Source organism: Mustela lutreola, chromosome 7 (assembly GCF_030435805.1).
Source record: "Mustela lutreola isolate mMusLut2 chromosome 7, mMusLut2.pri, whole genome shotgun sequence".
Classification (NCBI taxonomy): Eukaryota; Metazoa; Chordata; class Mammalia; order Carnivora; family Mustelidae; genus Mustela; species Mustela lutreola.
The window spans coordinates 132,358,387-132,379,959 of record NC_081296.1 but is presented as its reverse complement, the minus strand read 5'-3'; the positions used below and the strand labels follow the sequence as shown (position 1 = coordinate 132,379,959).

Here is a 21,573-nt window from a genome sequence, read left to right as displayed (position 1 = left end):
AACTCTTACAGCAGTGACCACGTGCTATGACATAAAGCAGATTTTAACACATAACAAAAACGGGTATCAGACCATGAACACTGATCACAATACAATTTAGTCTCTAGTTATCCAAACCACTTATCTAGATACAACTAGCATCTATTTATCTAAACTAGATAGAAGACAATTTGAAAAATTCAGAAACTAAGAAACATACTTTCAAGTGATTTGTTGGTCAAAGAAGAAATATTAATGAATATTAGCAAACACTCAGAACCAAACAATAATGAGAACAGTATGTGTTAAAACTTTAAGAATGAGGGGCGCCTGGGTGGCTCAGTGGGTTAAGCCGCTGCCTTCGGCTCAGGTCATGATCTCGGGGTCCTGGGATCGAGTCCCGCATCGGGCTCTCTGCTCAGCGGGGAGCCTGCTTCCTCCTCTCTCTCTCTCTCTCTGCCTGCCTCTCTGCCTACTTGTGATCTCTCTCTGTCAAATAAATAAATAAAATCTTTAAAAAAAAAAAAAAACCTTTAAGAATGCAAGTAAGCAGTACTATCAGGAACAGTTGTATTGCTTATATTTAAAAGAACTGAAATGTAATACAATAAGCTTCCAACTTATCTAGTTACAAAAGGAACGGGGGGCGCCTGGGTGGCTCAGTCATTAAGGGTCTGCCTTCGGCTCAGGTCATGATCTCAGGATCCTTGGATTAAGCTCCGAGTCGGGCTCCCTGCTCAGCAAAGAGCCTGCTTCTCCCTTTCCTCCTCCCCCTGCTTGTGTTCCCTTTCTCACTGCCTCTGTCAGATAAATAAATAAAATCTTTAAAAACAACAACAAAAACAAAAAGGAGCTGCAAAATAAAATAAAGATTTCTAAGAAAGATTTTATTTCCAGGAAATGAAAAATTATTTCTTAGAAAGGAAATAATAAACATAAAAGCATAAGTTATTGAAACTAAAAAATACATAGATTAAAAAGTTCTTTAAGAAGATTATGTAAAAAGAATTGAAAAACTGTCAAGAAAAATCTAAAAAAAAGAGGGCCCAAATAACCTTAAGAATGAAAAAAGACACATGATTACAAATGCTATATACATTTAGAAGGCAATGAGGAGAAATAATGAATGTGTTTACACCAATACATTTGGAAAAAAGATAACACTGTAGAAGTTCCAGGAATTTATAACTTCAAAACTGATTCAAAAAGAAAGTTAGAAACCTGACTTGTCCAATAATCATCAAATAAAGTTAAGCAATCCTTAAACTTTCATAAGAAAATGTCAGGCAGATGGTTTTACTGAAAAGTTATGTCAAGAGTTTTTTATTTTTATATTTTAAATTTTTTTATTTTTTATTATTTATGTTAGTCACCATACAGTACATCATTAGTTTTTGATGAAGTGTTCCATGATTCATTGTCTACATATAACACCCAGTGTTCCAGGCAATATGTGCCCTCCTCAATACCCATCACTGGGCTCACTCATTTCCCCCCACAAAACCGTCAGTTTGATTCCCGGAGCCCATAGTCTCTCATGGTTCATCTCCTCCTCTGATTTATCTCCCCCTCTTCATTTTCCCCTTCCTTCTCCTAATATCCTCCATGCAAATAAGTGAAACCATATGATAATTGCCTTTCCCTGCTTGACTTATTTCAAACTTTAAAGAAAAAAATTTCAATCTTTCAGAGTACAAAAAAGAGAGACCACTCATCAACTCATATTATGAGGTTAGCATTTCCTGACATCAAAACCTGACAATGTGTATCTGATTAATACTTATATTCTCTAAAATGAGAATGACAGGCCAACCTCAATCAGGACATAGATACAAGAATCCCAAATAAATTATTATCAAAGAGAATTCAGAGATTGAGGAAAAGGAGAACTACATCATGACTAAATTGGATTTATCCAATGAATGCAAGGTTGGTTTAACACTTTCTCAATTTTTTTTTCATTACTGCCCCACTGACACATTTTTTCCCCAACCATCCTCTCCCTTTAAGTCCCTCTTCCCCAGTAGAATATTATGACCAGGAAATTGATATTAATACAATCTACCAATCTCACTCACATTTCCCCAGTTTTACATGTACTCAGGTATGTATTTACTTCTACGTCATGTTATCGGTGTGTGGGTTGTATGTCTACAATCACAATCCAGATGCAGAACAGTGCCATCACCACAAGAATACTGACCTTTTATTCATTTCTACTTCTTCCCCTCATGCCCTGTTCCTAACCTAGGGCAACCACTAATTTGTTTTTCATTTCTATAATTTTGTCATTTCAAGAATGCTATATAAATGGAATCATGCAGTATGTGACCTTTTAGGATTGGCTGTTATTATTCATCAAAAATCTCGGAAATTCACTCAAGGTGTTGAATGTCTCCATACTTCATTCCTTTTGATTGCTGAATAGTGTTCCACAGTATGGACTAACCACAGTTTAACCATTCACCTCTGATAGAACACAAAGTTTCTGGCTCTTGGGTATTATGAATAAAGGTGCTTTGAATATTCATGTATGGTTTTTGTATAGGTTTTTGTATGAACCTAGGTTCCCATTTCTCTGGGATAAATGCCACAGAGTACAACTGCTAGGTCATACAATGGATCATTCATGTATTGCTGATGAGAATACAAACCATAAAAATGACTTTGGAAAAGAGTTTGACAGTTCCTTATAAAACTAAACATGCAATTCATTTCTCTGCTTCTTTACTAGCATTTAGCATTACCACTGTTTTTATTTTAAGTCATCTAATATATGTGTGATAACGCATTCTATTTGCATTTCCATATTGATAATGATATTGAACATATTTCCAGGTGCTGATTTGCCATTCGTATATCCTTGTCAGTGAAACATATGTTTATGTCTGTTGCCCATTTTCTAATTAGATTGCTTAGTTTTTTTCATTGTTGAGTTTTGAGGCTTCTTTATACATTCTAGACACTAGTACTTCATCAGATATGTGATTTTCAAGTATCTTCTCCCAGTGGATAGCTTCCTTCTTTATCCTCTCAACAGGGTCTTTTATAAAGCAAAGTTTTAATTTTGATGAGCTCCAGTTTATCAATTCCCTTTTAAATTTTAATAAGACAGATATATTGTATATCTATCATGTACTATATATGTAACTATGCTGTACACATAAAAAGAATAAGATTTCTTTGCCTCAGGGGCACCTGGGTGGCTCAGTGGGTTGAGCCTCTGCCTTCAGCTCAGCTCACAATCTCAGGTTCCTGGGATGGAGCCCCGCATTGGGCTCTCTGCTCGGCGGGAAGTCTGCTTCTCCTCCCTCTCACCTACTTGTAATCGCTGTCAAATAAATAAGTAAAATCTTTAAAAAAAATTAAATATTTCTTTGCCTCCCCAAACTATTTTTAGCCCCATTAGAGGTAATATTACCTGTTGATAACATGTGAATTAACATTACTAAATCAATTAACATAATTCACTATAGTAATACATTAAAAGAGTAAAAAACCCATATTGTCATTATAATACACACAGAGAAGGCACTGAATAAATTTTAGTATTATTTATGGTAGTAATTTTTGGCAGACTAGAAAGAGACGAAGTTCCCTAAACCTAGCAGAGCTAACCCCAAAACCCTATCCAAACAACGTGCACTGCTGGAGAGTGTTCCCTTGGAGATATTGATCAAGATGATGGGTGGCCGCTTCTCCCACTTCTATTCAACAACCTATTTGTGGTCAGAACCTACACAATAAGGCAGGAAATAAAAAGGAATGAAAAAAAGCCAAGCCTATTCTTTGCAGATGATATTTTTGGATATAGAAAATAACCAGGAAGCCCTAATAAATTACCAAATTAACAATTTTAGCACAGTACTTGTGCTTTTTAAAATAAATATATAAAATAATTGCATTTCTGAAAATAAGAAATATATAGAAAATTAAACTTGAAACAAGACAGCATTTATAATAGTAACAAAAATATCAAGTATATATAGTAATAAATCTAATAAAAGATGCTCAAGTTCTCAGAGGAGATACTTCTAAAGTCTATTAACAGATTGTACAGAAGATCTGAATAAGTGGAGATATATAATTAGGGTTTAAGAAAATGTTTGGGAAAATTGGACGGCCACATGCAGAAGAATGAAATTGCACCATTTCCTTATACCACACACAAAAATAGACTCAAATGGATGAAAGACCTAAATAGGAGACAGGAATCCAACAAAATACTTGAGGAGAAGATGGGCAGCAACCTCTTAGACCTCAGCCGCAGCACCTTCTTCCTAGAAACATCGCCAAAGTGAGGGAAGCAAGAGCAAAACTGAACTATTGGGACTTTATCAAGATACAAAGCTTTAGCACAGGAAAGTCAATAAAACCAAAAGACAACTGACAGAATGGGAAAAGATATTTGCAAATGACATATCAGATAAAGGCTGGTATCCAAAATCCATAAAAAACTTCTCATACTCAACATCCAAAGAATAATCCAATCAAGAAATGGGCAGAAGACATGAACTAACATTTCTGCAAAAAAAGGCATCCAAATGGCCAACAGACATATGAAAAAGTCATCACTCGGCATCAGGGAAATACAAATCAAAACCACAGTGAGATACCACGGAAATACAAATCAAAACCACAATGAGAGGGGCGCCTGGGTGGCTCAGTGGGTTAAGCCGCTGCCTTCAGCTCAGGTCATGATCTCAGGGTCCTGGGATCGAGTCCCGCATCGGGCTCTCTGCTCGGCAGGGAACCTGCTTCCCTCTCTCTCTCTCTGCCTGCCTCTCCATCTACTTGTGATTTCTCTCTGTCATATAAATAAAATCTTTAAAAAAAAAAAAAAACCACAATGAGATACCACCTCAGACCAGTCAGAATGGCTAAAATTAATAAGCCAGGAAACAACAGATGTTGGCGAGGATGCAGAGAAAGGGAAATCCTCCTACGTTGTTGGTGGGAATGCAAGCTGGTGCAGCCACTCCAGAAAACAGTATGAAGGTTCTTCAAAAAGTTGAAAATAGAGCTAACCTATGACCCAGCAATTGCACTACTGGGTATTTACCCTAAAGATACAAATGTAGTTACCCAAAGCGGCATGTGCACCCCAGTGTTTATAGCAGCAATTTCCATAATAGCTAAACTATGGAAAGAGCCTAGATGTCCATCAACAGATGAATGGATAAAGAAAATGTGGTATATACATATATACAATGGAATATTATGAAGTCATCAAAAATGAAATCTTGCCATTTGCAACAACATGGATGGAACCGGAGGGTATTATTCTAAGCAAAATAAGTCAATCAGAGAAAGATAAATATCATATTATCTCACTGATATGAGGAATTTGAGAAACAAGACTGAAGATCATAGGGAAAGGGAGGGAAAGATGAAACAAGATGAAACCGGAGAGGGAGACAAACCCTAAGAGACTCTAAATCTCGGGAAATGAACTAAGGGTTGCTGGAGTGGAGGGGGGTAGGAGGGTGACAGACCCTGGGGAGGGAATATGTTGTGGTGAGTGCTGTGAACTGTGTAAGACTGATGAATCACAGACCTGTACCCCTGAAACAAATAATACACTATATGTTAGTAAAAAATAAAAATTAAAAAAAAATTAGGGTTTAAGAAAGTTAATATTGTAAAGATGTTCATTCTCCCCAAATTAATCTATAGATTTACTGCATTCTCAATAAAAATTTTTGCATATTTTTCCTATTGGTAAGCAGAATCACACTGTTTAGATATAAACGAGGTAGAATTTTAATAGTATATATTAAAAATGAACAAAATAACAGAAATAATAGTAAAATACTATATAGAAAAAAAATTAAATTAGATTCTTACTTCACACCAAATGGAAAAATCAATTCTAGGTGGATTAAATATCAAAGCATAAAAGGCTCCATAAGATAAATTTTAGGGGCACCTGGCTGGCACAGCTGGTTGAGGTCCAACTCTTGATTTCGGCTCAGGTCATGATCCCAAGATCATGAAATCAAGCCCTGTGTTGGCTCCAAGTTTGGTGCAGAGTTTGCTTGAGACTTTCTCTCCCTCTCCCCCATGTTCATGTATATTCTCTCTCTCTCTCAAATAAACACATAAATCTTTTTAGTCATTAGAGAGAGAGAAAGAGAGAGAGACAGAGAGAGCACAAGCAGGGGGAGCAGTAGGCAGAGGGAGAGGGAGAAGCAGACTCCCTGCTGAGCTGAGAGCCCGACGTGGGGCTCAATCCCAGGATCCTGACATCATGATCTAAGCAGAAGGCAGATGCTTAACTCAGGCAGATGCCTGAGTCAGCCAGGTGCTCCGAAATACATAAATCAAGAAAGAAAGAAAGGGAGATAGAGAGAGAGGAAGGAAGGAAGGAAAGAATATTTTAGAAGACATATACCTAAATATGCTCATGACTTCAGGGTAGGGAAAGATTTCCTTTACCAAGACACAGAAAACACTAAGCATAAAAAGAAACAAATTTCATATTATTAAAATTAAAAATTTCTTTTTATAAAAGGAACCAGATCTTAAAAAAAAAAAAAAAAGGGGGGGGGGGTGCCTGGGTGGCTCAGTAGTTAAATCCTCTGCCTTCAGCTCAGGTCATGATCTCAAGGTCCTGGGATCAAGCCCCACATCAGGCTCTCTGCTCAGCGGGGAACCTGCCTCCTCCTCTCTCTCTGCCTGCATCTCTGCCTACTTGTGATCTCTGCCTGTCAAATAAATAAATAAAATCTTTAAAAAAAAGGAACCAGAAAGAGAGTAAAAAGACCATCCACTTTATCCTACACCCATGTGTAGGAGATACTGTCATATATCACATCCACAAGGAACTCTTAGAAATCAGAAAGAAAAAGGGAAAGACCCCAGCAAGAATACACCTGAATAGGACTTTTATGAAAGAAAAAAAAATTCAAATGGCAAAAGGGGGGGGGGGCAGCTCAATCTCATCAATAATCTAGAAAATGCAAATTAAAACCACACAAAACACCATTACTCTTCCCCTTCCCTTTCCCCATGCCTCAGCATGACTAAATAGAAAAATATAAAGAAAAGAAAGAAAAATATGACAATCTTAAGTGTAGACAAAGAAGTAGTGACACAACATCTTTTATACATGGGTGACAGGTAAACTGAAACTGCCTGAGAAAATGGGCTGGTGTGATCTGATAAAGCTGAGGATAAACTCTCTATGGCCCAACAGGTCCCCTCTGACTCTTAGGCGAGAGAACAGCTTACACTTGGTCACCAGGCTGTGTGTTTAGATGCTCACAGGGGAGAAAGAAAAAAAAAAAGAATGCTCATAGAAACACATTCCTAAATGCCAAAAAGTAGAAACAAGACAAATACCCAACAGTAATACAATAGATAACTGAATCGTGCTGTATTAGTTTGATGGAATCCACAGCAATAAAAACTAAAGGATCGTTTATAGCTGCAGGTGACATGGAAAAATGTCATAAATACTGTGTTAAAGGACCAAGGTACAAAATAATGCATTCAGTATTATTCCATTCACAGAGTTCAAAAAGAAGCGAAATTAAATTATATCATTCTTGATGCCTGTGTCGGCAGGGAAGATGTTAAGAAAAATAATATAGTTTCTATCACAAACCCCAGGAAGGCGGTGATACAGGAGGGAGGGATGGGATATCTGATGCGATCCGTAGGGAAGCTCGGGGACTTCTGGGTGATGACAATATTCTATTTAGTAAACTGGGTGATGGGGTTGTACTGTTGTTCTTTATAATTTAATAAACACTTTAAATATATTCCTTTATATTTATTCAGTAGTTAAATAAAGCTTATTAAAGCCACATATCAAATGACTCTACTACTGAGAAAGAACGCTATTTGAATTGTTAGTATTTTCACACTGGTGTTTTACATTTGTTAGATAAAATTTCAGGATTTCCCTGAAAAAGCAACCAGAAATAATGCAGCTGGGAGAGTCGAAGTCCCAACATCTCGAAACACTGCTCTCATTTATCTATCAGCTTGGAAACCTTAGATGAGGGACGCCTGGGTGGCTCAGTCTGTTAAGCAATTGCCTTTGGCTCAGGTCATGATCCTGGGGTCCTGGGATGAAGGTCTCCCTCTGCTTATGTGCTCTAATAAACAAAAATTTTAAAAAGATCTTTAAAAGGAAAGGAAAGGAATCTTAGCTGAATCACTTTATTTAGGTTCTAAAGTGAACGTGCTCAGGCCACAAGATGAGTTGAATTGAGAGCTGGAGCCTACTTTTCTCCCAGGGGCCAGGCCTTTGACCCCTGGGCCAGAGGACAGCAGACTGCTGTCGTCACAGCTCTTCACACACCAGGGCTCATCCAGCCAGCAAAAAATAAAGTGAGGGGCACCTGGGTGGCTCAGTGGGTTAAGCCTCTGCCTTGGGCTCGGGTCATGATCTCAGGGTCCTGGGATGGAGCCCTGCATCGGGCTCTCTGCTCAGCAGGGAGCCTGCTTCCCCCTCTCTCTCTCTGCCTGCCTGCCTACTTGTGATCTGTCTGTCAAATTAAAAAAAAAAAAAAAAAAAAAAAGAATAAAGTGAAACAAGATAGAAATCTGCTACTCCTCCTTTCCTAAGAGCTTAGGTATAAGGACCCAGGACCCAGACTGCCTGTCTAGTTCTACGCCTGGTCTCGCAGCCTGAGGCGAGTTAATCTATCTGTTCTGCTGTAAAGTTCTCACCTGCAAATACAGGGCTGAAAACTGTATCCACTTCACAGGGCGATTAGGTGAATACTGGCAAAGCACTTGGAAAAGTGCTTGCACAAAAGAGCCACTGAAAAAGGGTCTGGAGGTTATTACCTCCAGACCTAACCTTATGTCCAAATCCACTTGAAATCTCCACTTAGGTCTCCAGCCTTACCCATCTGAAACGAAGCCCCCGTTCGCCCCCCACACCAGCTCCTTCACCCTGCCAGGTGCTCAGAACAAACCCGCCGAGCCACCCTTGATTCTTCTCACATTCAGCCCGTCACAACTTCTGTTAGTCCTCCCTTCAAAATACATCTGGAATCCAATCACTTCCCACCATCTCCAAGCTCCACCCTGACCCAAGACAATGCTGTGTGACCCCAACTAGCGTCATCCTCCACAAATCTGCAGACAAATCTGTGGACAAATCTGCATACAAATGTGTGTGAATATGTGACGTCTTCTCTAGCACAGCTCCATCCCCCAACATTCTTTCTCATCTAACCTCACCCTTAAGTACTCCCTTGGGCCTAAGGTCCTCAGTCGGCACAGGAGAAATGACTGTGACACACCACTACTGTCAAACATTCCCCACCCAGCCCCCCTGCCCCGTGGTCCACCCACACTACTTCCCAGCCTCTAGGGCTACAAAAGCAGGTCTTATGGGAGGTGGGGTCACAAAGATCGACTGGGTTTGCAGCTGCCCAAGACATGCAAGTCCCTAAGTCCCTTTAATAAATCATATCTTGTCAAGGTGACCTCTTGGCCTTTCTCTCTGGCCTTAGGAGGTCATTTCTGTGTATCCTCCTTTCATGGAACCACCATCCCATCTGGATGGTAATAGGGGCCTCCCAACTGGGTCACCCATTTCCCCAAGTGTCCTCCTCCACTTGGTCTGTTCTCAACAGAGTGGCCATACAGGCTTCACGGAATCACCTGCTCCAGTCAAAGTCAGACCTTACCACATCACTGCTCAAAACCCTCTGATGGGGGACGCCTGGGTGGCTCAGTTGGTTAAGCAGTTGCCTTCGGCTCAGGTCATGATCCCAGCGTCCAGGGATCGAGTCCCACATCGGGCTCCTTGCTCCGCAAGGGAGCCTGCTTCTCCCTCTGACTCTGCCTTCCACTCTGTCTGCCTGTGCTCGCTCTCGCTCGCTCTCTCTCTGACAAATAAATAAATAAAAAATCTTTATAAAAAAAAAAAAAAAAAACCCTCTGATGGCTTCCCACCTCATCCACAACAAAAGCCAAGGTCCTCCCTCTACCCTTGAAGCACCTCATGGTTCAAGTCCTCATGACCTCTCTGCTTCATCGCCCACCCTTCTCCCCATGTCCTTCCACTCCAGTCACTTACCACCAGCTCCTTCCCTAACTTCTGCAAGCTTCACGCCTCGCTTGTCCCATGTCTTCACCCAAAAGTTACTGCTCAGAGACTCGCTCCCTGATCTTACGTAAAACTTCACATCCCCCCTCACTCCATTCTCTTTCTTTCCTTCATGTTTCTCTTTTTCCTGCGAACCGCACTAACACACTTACACCGTATCTACACCTTTACTGTGTTTCTGGTATGGCGTCGCCAGCAGAAAGTATTCTCCATGGGGTCAGAATATTCTACTATATCACCAGGGCCCTGAACGGTGACTGGCACATAGTGAGAATTCGAAGCACCATTGATTGAATGAATAATAAAATAACAAGCTGACCACTGAAACAGTTACTACAGGGGCGCCTGGGTGGCTCAGTGGGTTAAAGCCTCTGTCTTCAGCTCAGGTCATGATCTCAGGGTCCTGGGATCGAGTCCCGCATCGGGCTCTCTGCTCAGCGGGGAGCCTGCTTCCTCCTCTCTCTGCCTGCCTCTCTGCCTACTTGTGATCTCTCTCTCTGTCAAATAAATAAATAAAATCTTTAAAACAATTACTACAGCAAATACAATATATTCTTTTGATCCTTTGGGATCCTAGACTAAAATTTAAATACTTACATACATTTTGATGCCATATCCTATATTTATACTTCGATGTCTACTCACTAGGGCAATATGATTTCTCCAATGCTGTAAACAAGCCCACAAATTAATACAAAATAGATCTAATTCCATTCTTCATTTGTGACTCCCCTGCTAGCTCACAGTTGGCAATACCAAGCAGCTGTCCCAGGACTGGTTCAGAGGAGCTCCTGTTTACCCCAGAGGCCTTCACTGGTGACAGACTGCCCAACCATTAGGTAACTTCCGTGTGGGAGAGCAGGGACTATGGCCAGTTTTCTCATAATTGCATTCCCAGTACCTAGATATTTTTTGCATGAATGAACTGGTTAATTAATGCATGCTTGGCAGTTTATTGTGTTTTGTGTCCCACACTGAGGGTGAGATAGGCCACAAGGACCCCCTGCGTAAGCTAGCACATTTTGGAAGAGAAGAATATTGGGAGTTTTTGTAAAATACTTTAAAGTAGATAATCAGAAGAAGTCATTTTCAAGAGATTCTCCCCCCTGTCCAAATGCTATGATGGTAGCTTCAAATACAACAAAAATATAATGGATAGTTTGAAATGTGCTTTTTAAGGCAGCTCCTGGGGGGAACAATTTAGGTATTTGTTTATGTATCATGAGTCTATGTTATACATATATTATATATACGTGTGTATGTAGGCGTATGTTATGCACATATACTCTGTGTATATACATATGTTTGTGTACCTGTGTGCTATGTGTATGCACGTGTGTGTGCTCATTGTGTGTATAATAACAGGAAATCAAAGCCGATGATAGCTGATAAGCAAAGGGCATGACGGGGAAGTTTCTTTGCCTATTTTGTTAAAAATAATAATAACAATACACTTCACTGAGGACACCATGCCTCAAGTTCTGTCTAACAGCTCATTTGCCCCATAAATGATAGTCCGTCATTCTGCAGGATGTTTCATATACATCTTCCATCTTTCATTCATTAATCCAACAAATTCTAAGCGAGTACCTACTAAGTTCCATTCTCCATATTCTGGGATAGAACATAAATGAGACAAACAACATCTCTCTCCTCTAGTGGGAAGAGAGACAACAAACAAACATAACCAAATTCCAGGTAGAAACATGGGCCATAAAGACATTTAATGCAGGAAAACATTACGGAGTTGGGGCAGGGGGAAATGATGCTTGAGCAGAGCTCTGAGTGAAATTGTAGGGGAAGAGTTCTAGGGGCTGAGGAAACAGTAAGAGCAGAAATGGGCTTGTCAGAACAGCAGGAGAGGTTGTGGTTAGAGCAGAGTGGTGCCCACTGGAAAGGGGCAGAGGGCATCAGGCCCCAAGGAAGAAGGGCTTTGTTAGAATCCATTCCTCAGTACATTACTGTCTAAGACGGATTCCGGAGAGGTCATTAATTACTCTTAGAAGCAGAGAACAATTCAAGGTATTAAACGAAAATAAAACATCCTCTGTTGAAGAGGGAAATACATATGCATACCAAATGCAATGGGCCCTGGATACATACTCACCAAATGGTTGGGATCTTATTCCACTCCCACCACCAATTCACCGTCAGTCGCCAGAATAAAAAGAATAAAAGAAATTAACCGCTGGGCTAGTCTTCTTCAGGACTGTCTCTCAGCTGCCACCCTGCCTCCCTCTTAAATGGCTGACATCATTTTTGGTCTTCCCCCAAACAAGGGGCTCTTTCTCTGGTCCCAGATAATTAGCTTCCCCAGACACAATGGGAAGGCCTCAGCCCAGGCTTTTGGGGAAGACATTTGAAGCACAAGGGAATATTAGTGTTTAGCTTGCGTGGAACAAATGTTCCGGAAATGAAAATTTTTTTACGTTTGTAATTATGCATATCCTGCAGCATCTGCATAATGGGTCCAATTCAGCCTTGACCTTGCCACAAAATTGCCATGTCTGTGGAGGAAGGTCAATGCATAACACGATGAGTGAACAGGAAGCTTCAGGCTGAAAATAGTGCCACAATTTTTTTCCTTCAATTTTGGGAACGAAGTTTGCTTTTTCAAGTCAGTTTGTCTGCCTATGTTTGCAAACATCTTCTAAGCACACACATACACTTGTAAAAGGCGTATATATGGAATCAGCCTTTGCTCTAAGAGGATCTCTGTAAAGATTTTGGGTGATATATAAGCTGACTGCTACATTCTTTCCGGTATATGGTGGGATTTTAAAACAGAAGAGACAAAATACTAAATTAGGAAAGCTTTTTGCCACCAGGGTCCCTGCTAAGGGACCCAGTGAATAAAATACCATCTGGGGTTAGGTTCATTTTCAAAAATATTTCTCTAGAGAACAATGTAGGGATTTAATTTTGATTTGAACCAGAAATTTGGTATTTTGTTTGTTTGTTTGTTTCCTTATTTGCTGTAACACTTTGGATCTGCTGTGCTCTACTGCTGTTTTAAGGCTTAGCAGAATATCCATGCACTGAGATTCAAGGTTCAGCAAAAAAGTTTGCAGTTAAATTTCTTGATATTCTTCAGTGGATAACCCAGTTCAATCACATGGCATTCAGACTAAGATGTGAACAGTATTCTTGCAGCTACTTTAAGCTTTAAGTATTTGGCAGTTATTCATTTTTTTTTAAATAATTATTTTTTTTTAAGATTTTATTTATTTATTTGACAGACAGAGATCACAAGTAGTCAGAGAGGCAGGCAGAGAGAGAGGAGGAAGCAGGCTCCCTACAGAGCAGAGAGCCCGATGCAGGGCTCGATCCAAGGACCCTGAGATCATGACCTGAGCAGAAGGCAGAAGCTTTAACCCACTGAGCCACCCAGGTGCCCCAAGCCGAAGTGTTCTTATTAAGTCAAAGAGGTAGGATTCTGCATTTGGCCTCTATCAAATTTCAGAGGTTTTAATGGAGGATCCCATATTTACAAGAGGGGCATGATTTTACATGCTCCTCATTCCTAGCATCCTCATGTCCAAAGAACTGATGAGAGCAATCTGTCATATGTGTTTACCAAAAGGCTTTGTCACTCAACTGACTGATTTTATTCGTATTTTTCTGAGAGAGATGATGTGTCTCCTTTTTTCCAGACCAACCACGATGGCAGTTAATCATTTCAAATCTTGCACTAGTTCAAATCCAAAACAAAGTATTGACTTAAAGTATTTCTGCAGTTGTCTTCCCAACCAGCTGTTGTTCCTCGTTGTCCAATCACCCTTGGTATATGCTTCAGTACAAGATAAAATCAGTAGCCAGGTCACGAGGTAGGGGTAGCAACTCCCTGGCTAATTTAAACTCCCCAGTGCAGCGTCCAACAATTTATGGCACAAAAATAAGAGATTTACCACTAATGACAGTCTCTTTGTCTCTTGCTCCACTGTGCCTTTGGCCTCCTTGCATTTTAATTTGGGCAAGTAGTACAGTCCCATTCCAGGCTGAAATCCAACGCTCCCTTGGTTTTATCTGTAGGGGGCACAGCTTAAAGGATAAATTCTTTTGTTTTTTGCTCTTCATCTGCCAGGAAAACTGTGAACAGTGTAGGAATGTGAACTTGGGGGGATGGAAGAGGAGGATCCGCGTCACATTCCTCCACCTGACGACTCCGTGTGCACACACGTGTGCTATCTTCCCCGACTTCTTGCCAGCCTGGATGCGAGGGCATGGACCAGCTGGTTGAGGAAGGCTCCACTGTTTGTTTCCCAAAATCCAGAGGAGGAATAGCCCTAATCCATTCCATTTAGCCTCCTTTCTCATCCTCCTTCTTTTAGGTCAAGATCACGATCACCTCATAAAAAATATTCACAAAGAGGAGCGCCTGGGTGGCTCAGCGCGTTAAAGCCTCTGCCTTTGGCTCCGGTCATGATCCCAGGGTCCTGGGATCGAGCCCCACAGCAGCCTCTCTGCTCAGCAGGGAGCTTACTTCCCTTCCTCTCTCTCTGTCTGCCTGTCTGCCTACTTGTGATCTCTGTCTGTCAAATAAATAAATAAAATCTTAAAAAAATATATTCACAGAGGCTGCATAGGACGGGGCAGAAGGGGATCAAAACAGGTCTCCTCAAAATGTATCACTTTGGCAGGTGGACTATTCTGAGCTGAAGGCAAATGAGACCCTGTGGGCTGGAAAGAAAATTCTTCCCTTCCTTTAACTACCTAGAAGAATCTAACTGGAGTATCTTTCCCAGACTAAGCATTACTACCAGAGATAAATTTTATCTGAGTGACCCATCTGCATGGCAGGGCAAACATCTATTTCTCAAACACCTGCTCTTACTCTCCTGTGCATCAGCATCCTCCCCTTTGAAGCATCTGGCCCATCCCCCATTCATTAGGCCTCTATTTTTCCTGCCTGTGAACCACTTGTGTATGTGTGGTTCCCATCGTACAAAATTGTATTTTATTTTCCCCTATGACTCTGTCTTGTGTCAATTTAAGTCTTGAACCAGCCAGAAGAAACTTTGAAAGGCAGAGGAAACTCTCCTTCCCCCAAGTCCAAAACACACATTTTCCCCTTTCTTCTGACACAGAGATGTCTGACCAGAAAGTGTTAGGCATGTAACAGAAGCAAATGGGACATGGCAATAAAATGGGAATAAACAAAGAAACTACAACTACATTAAAGGGATGAGAACTGGTTTGCTCTGGTGATACTGATGCCAGCGGAAAGATTGCTGAGGCCATAAACAGTTTCCACAGATTTTCCTTATTTCTGGTTGAACTTCACCACCTACATGCATTGAAACACACCAATATATTCCAGAGTTCATCAACAGATTCCCAATTTTTGCATGTTTAAATCGAGCACATCAACTCTCTCTCTCACCCTAATTCTATTTTGTTCATGGGCTGTCCACACTAAAAAAAAGTTTACTTGATATAAACAAGGGTGAAGCTTAGCAAAAAACAGGTCTCAGGTCTGCTTGCTGGAAATTAATACACTAAGAGAAGCATATTTTTTAGAGTGGATAAATGAGACACTGATAGACAAATCATTTCTATATTGTCAGATTAGACTACAAAGAACCAGATGGCCACTCAATTCGTAGAAGTTGGCCATCTACCCAACACATTGTTTTCTCCAAGTGGGCACCATTGATCCGAGGCAAAACTGAACAAGAACTCTGGGAAAGATCCACAATCAAATGATAAATGATAGGAAAAATGTTTTAAATTCCAACTTTGATCCTTCCCAGGAAGAGATGATAGATGGGCCTGGCTATAAAATGAAACTTCTAGGCAAGCAATTCTCCCCCAATCTACTTCTTCCTTTGCTTCCTCAAAGTACCTTCAAATTTTCAGCTACTATGAAATGGAAAAAAAAATTTATAAGACGTGTTGTAACTGAAAGATGGTCTACAGGAGGCAGATGCGGGAATCGTGGGAGCACAGGTTGGCTCTGGATTCCTACAAGAAGACCAAGTGAGAAGCTCAATGGACTTCTGTTAAATTCTGAGCACTATGTTACCCAGTTTTGTATCTGAACATCTGCACCTAAGACAACTATGGGGAGGAGGTGCTTAATAAGTATTGGGTGACTCAATGAATAAATTATAAAAGGCTATAAACTTTGGAAATAAAACATACTGTCTAACACATCTACTTAAAAGATGGCCTGCACTATTACGGATGCTCCCCTAGCCCAGATTGACTCATTTTTAGTCTTATGCTAATGGTTCTGTTCTAGGATTTTGGAAATTTGGTACATTAGTTTACTGGGGCTCCTGTAATGCATTGACACAAACTTCACGGCTTCAAACAACAGAACTCAGTTCCCTCCCAGTTCTGGAAGCCAGAAGTCTGAAGTCAGGATCACTAGGCTGAAATCAAGATGTCTGCCTGGCAGCACTCCCTCCAGGGGCTCTGGGGAAAGCGCATTCCCTGCCTCTCCAGGCCTCTGCAGGCTGCCAGCATTCCTCGGCTGTGGACTCATCACCCCAATCTTCAAGGCCACATCTTCAAATCCCTTTCTGTTCTGTGTTCGTTTTGCCGCCTTTGTGTGGGCAAAATATCCCTCTGCCTCCCTTTTATAAGAATATAGGTGTCTGTACTCAGGGGCCCCCACTTCAGATTATCCAGGAATATCAATCTAAAAATCCGTAACTTGGGACTTCTGGGTGGCTCAGTTGGGTAAGCATCTGCCTTTGGCTCAGGTCATAATCCCAAGGTGCTGGGAGGGAGTCCAGCATCAGCCTGCTTCTCCCTCTGCCTGCTGCTCCCCCTGCTTTTGTTCCCTCACTCCCTCTCTCTGACAATTGAATAAATACAATCTTCTAAAAATAAAAATTAAAAATAAAAACCCTTAATCACATCTGCAACGACCCTATCTTCAAATAAGATAACATGTACAGGTTCCAAGGAGTAGGACCTGATATCTTTGGGGGCCATTATTTTGCCGATCACACCAGGAAGTCTTAGCGTTAACAAAAGAACAGAGCAGGCAGCAGTGACTGCAAGAAGCCTCAGACCGTCTCTGTCATGATAAACATACCTGCTGCACACACCTGTGTTATTTTGCTGTCATGCTCACAGTTACATATATGATGTTTTTGACGATGCACAGTACCCCAACCTTTGGGATTTAAATTAAAATCTGAGCTGCCCAGTAACCGTCAGAACAGAACTATCTTGGGGCAATGTCTGCATTATCCATGTTGACAAGGTCAAAGCTTCCTTTCTCCTTATCACATGGCCTTAGCTCTGTCAACCCCTCTTCCTTGTTGTCAAACCCATCTACGTGAGGAAACGCAGGAGGGAATTAGTCTACATGGGTGGGGCTGGTTTGGGTAATAGGGAAATTGATGGGTCCGGCTGGGTGTTGGCAGGAGAGGTGGAATTGGAGCCTTGCATTTATTACCATTTCTTTTACCACTCTGATGCTCTGAGATGGCTCTTGGGTCCTGGAACACTACCTGAGGTGGGGCTGGCCCTGCACATGGTTTATTCCTGCTTCTTGTCCACACATCAAGCCTCAAGTCTGCTGGAAAACCAGCCTACAAGTTCCTCCTGAAGGAGACAGCTCCAATTCTAGAAAGATGAGTTAAACTTACATATGGTAACATAGAATTATTGTTTGAGCAGTTTTTAAGCCATGACAATGCTTTCAACACATTTGAAACTGTCATTTCTTGATTGTTCTCTAGTAATATCAACACATTCCATAACCCCATCATAATGCAGAGCTGGGACTACGGTAAGGCAAGTGAGGCACACTCTCCTTGGGTGCAAAATTCGGGGAACCAAAAATCTCGGGAATCAAACAACATTTTAAGTACAGTATTTTACTATAGTTTTTTTCTTTTCCTTTTCCTTTTATTTTTCTTTCTTTTCTTTTTTTTTTTTTTTAAAGTAAGCTCTAGGCTCTACCTGGGGCTTGAACTCATGACCTCAAGATCAGGAGTTGCTCCACGGACCGAGCCAGCCACGCTCCCCTTAAATACAGTATTTAAAAAATATAAAATGAGTAAACTATGGCCCAAAGACTAACTGCCTACTTTTTAAGTAAACTCTTACTAGGGCCAGGATGAGGGGAAGGCCAGTGAGTCAATCACACAAGTATTAGCTAACTCTTGTTTTTAAAATACTGATATTTTGTTCATCAAGGAGTTTGAGGGTTTTTTGCATTGTTTTCCTTTTTAAAAAATAATTTTAAAATAATTTTGATTTTCTAAATGAATTCTTTTTCATTACAGAATTTTAGGGGCACTGGGGTAGCTCAGTTGGTTAAGTGTTCAACACTTGATTTTGCCTCAGGTCATCTCAGGGTCATGAGATGGAGCCATATCCAGCTCCACACTCAGCACAGAGTCTGCTTGACCCTCCCCAGCTCACTCCCTCTCTCTTTCTCTCTCTCTCTCAAATAAATAAATAACATCTTTAAAAAACATTTTTTAAACCCATTGTTTCCCCAAGACAACCATTATATTTTAGTATGGCACAAAATGTTTTATGCCAATTTATCACAGAGAATATTAAAAAGATGTACTTGAAGTAAGTTGGGGGAAACCGGAGGGGGAGACGAACCATGAGAGACTGTGAACTCTGAGAACAAACTGAGGGTTTTGGAGGGGAGGGATGTGGGGGGTTGGGTGAGCCTGGTGGTGGGTATTAAGGAGGGCACATATTGCATGGAGCACTGGGTGCATAGACAATGAATGCTGGAACACACACACACAAAAAAGAAATTAGGCTAAATTAAATCAAATTTTTTTTAAATTAAATAAATAAACAAAATAGAAAGATGTACTTGGGAACCAAGATTTAATAAAATTAATAATTTTTATGACTACATTAAGGGTATTATGTGAAATTGACTCTTTTTTTAGTATGAGTACATGGTAGCCAGAAGTTTTACTCACCATTACTTTTGTACCATCAATGCAGATTCCAATGCAGTGAAAAAGGCAACCTTAGAATTATTATGAAAATAATTTTGACCCCGCAGGCCTCTTCAGAGACTTTTGGGCAATTCCAGGGATCTACAGAACTGCCACATTAAAGGAAAAGGTTTTAACAATATGTCAAGAGCACTATCAATGACAAGCTAAGGTTCTCAGTCAGAGGGAGGCAACAAAATTAAGACTACCCCCAGAATTGGTTTTGCAAAACTAAGTGGTCAGGAGCTGAAGCAAAGTGACCACGTTTGCCACCAACCCACACATAGTTCTGAGTCATCAGGAAACCTCTGAAGCTAATGGTAAGACATGAACAAGATGTGAACAAACCTGAATGCCATAAATATGTGGCATTTAGTGAACTGAAAGCATGGCCATTTGGGGGCAGGTAGAGAAACACCCTGCACCTCTCCCTCGTCTCCCCTGCCTTCTGGGAATCGGGGAGCGGAGGAAACCATAGGAGGAACAGCAGGAAGATGGAGGCAAACAGACCATGGTGCATCCCTAGACTGTTCCAAATCCGGGGGCCAGCCTGCCAGTCTGTGAAGCTCTCCTCTGACACTTTCCAGCATACAACCTTGGACAAATTCCCAAACCACTATCTTCTCAGTTTCCTCATGTACAGTATCAGTATAATATTAATGCTTTCCTCATATGACTATAAGAGGTACATGAGATGATAGAGTCAAAGCGTTGAGCATGGTGCATGGGACAGTGTTTGGTAAATACATCTCATGAAAAATAAGACACTTCTGTACTGCTTCAGTCCCCTGTGTTGGAAAACTCTTCCCCTGTCTAAAATGCTTCACCGGCCCACTGTTCTGCCAGTGTTGGATGTTCAGTAAAGGTTACTTCCTCCCTCCAGCGAGACTGGGAAGCTTGTCTGGACCTGTCATTTCATCCCTGCTGCTCTGAGTGTCACGGCTCTCTCACCAACAATTCACTAACAAATCTGATGTTTAAATATGAATAAGTCGAGGGCCACCTGGGTGGCTCACCAACAACAACACAAAAAAAATCTATCAACCTTAATTTTCTCTAGTAGGTCTCTGTGGTAGACAAAATAATGCCCCCCAAAGATGTCTATGTCCTCATCCCCAGAACCTGGGAATATGTCACCTTACATGGAAAAAGGGACTTTGCAGATGTGATGAGTTAAGGATCTTAAAAGTGGAAGAGGTGGGCGGAAATCAGAGGAAGATGAGATTCCAGAAGAAAGGCACAGAGAGATGCAGCATTGCTGGCTTTGGCGGCAGAAGAAGGGGACACGTGCCACGGAATGTGGGCAGCATCCAAAAGCTAGAAAGGGCAAGGAAACAGATTCTTCCTTAGAATCTCCTGGAAGGAATGCAGCCTTAACAACACTTTGAATGAGCACAGTGACACCACGTCCAACACTTGGACTTCTGAACTACAGAACTGGAAGAAAATAAAGTTATGTTGTTTAAACCCCTAAGTCTGTGGTAATTTGTTACACAGCAGTGAGAGAGCTAAGAGAGTCCCAAAGGCTATCTGGTCAGCGTTGACATGCTTTGGTACACAATAAACTATGCAGCCAGGTCACCAGGGCGGGGACCAACAACGCCTCCGCTTCACTAAGTTCCCCTGTGCAGCTTCTGGCTACTGAAATGCCACAAAATAAGAGAATTATCATTAATGACAGGCCCCACCCCTGAAGATTTAGCTCTGACAGGTCTGGGACACAAGCATACGCATGTTTAATAGTGACTCTATTAGTAATTGATCATGGTCCGTGCTCAGAGAGACATTCATGTCTGCTTGTAAGGAGCTTATAATTTAGGTGCTGAGTAAACATAACTCCAGTATCTAATAGACAAATAAATATGCATACTTCCAAAGACAGGTCAGCAGCCAGGACAAGTATAGAAGGCTAGAAGGGGCCCAGAGCCCATAAATCTTTCCATAGGTTTTGATGACAAAGCCCAGTTGTAGAACCAAGCCAGACAAGGTCTCTGCCGGCTCTCCTGTACGGCCTGTGCTGGAGGGCTCTGGCAAAGTGGATTCCCCTCAGTCCTGACACACCTCTGATGGCCACGGACCTAGTGAGCACGGACCTACACCTGAACTCTTCTCAGCCTCCCACCCGGCTCACCTGTTTCCTTCTGAGGTGATGATGTGCTGGCCCAGGGGGTGTCATCTTCAAACTGAACCCAGTTGCTGATAGCCAAGGCCAGGTCAGGTGAGGGCTGCTCGGGGCTCCCAGGAGGGGAGGTCGCTTCAGAGATGAGACCCAGCTTCTCAGAGGAGTCATCCTGCTCTGAGTGGGAAAGATCTTGACAGCCTCCGTCCACCACATGGTTCTCCCCGGAGGAGCTCTCAGACTGGTCTGAGTAAGACGACGGTGCTGGGACGTGCTCTTCCGTGCCCCCTGAAATACATACCAGACACTACCGTCAATCACATGAGGAAGGCCACCCTTCAAAACTGTCTCATGGAGGAAGACCCCAAGGGTAGGTAAGGGGTGATCACAAGACTCATGATACGGGTGGGTGCAGGTGAAGGAAGAGCCATGCCCGCCTGTCTCCATGCTAAAGGGGAGTTTTCCTC

General features: G+C 41.5%; 1 protein-coding gene across 2 annotated transcripts in view; it reads right to left on the bottom strand.

The window, feature by feature from the left end:
• STON2 (stonin 2) overlaps positions 1-21,573 on the bottom strand; it is a 156,010-nt gene that overhangs the window by 101,011 nt on the left and 33,426 nt on the right. For both annotated transcript variants that reach the window (XM_059182622.1, XM_059182623.1), the window contains exon 3: positions 21,119-21,394. In XM_059182622.1, the coding sequence (XP_059038605.1) occupies positions 21,119-21,394 (276 nt within the window). The remainder of the gene's footprint in view (positions 1-21,118; positions 21,395-21,573) is intronic.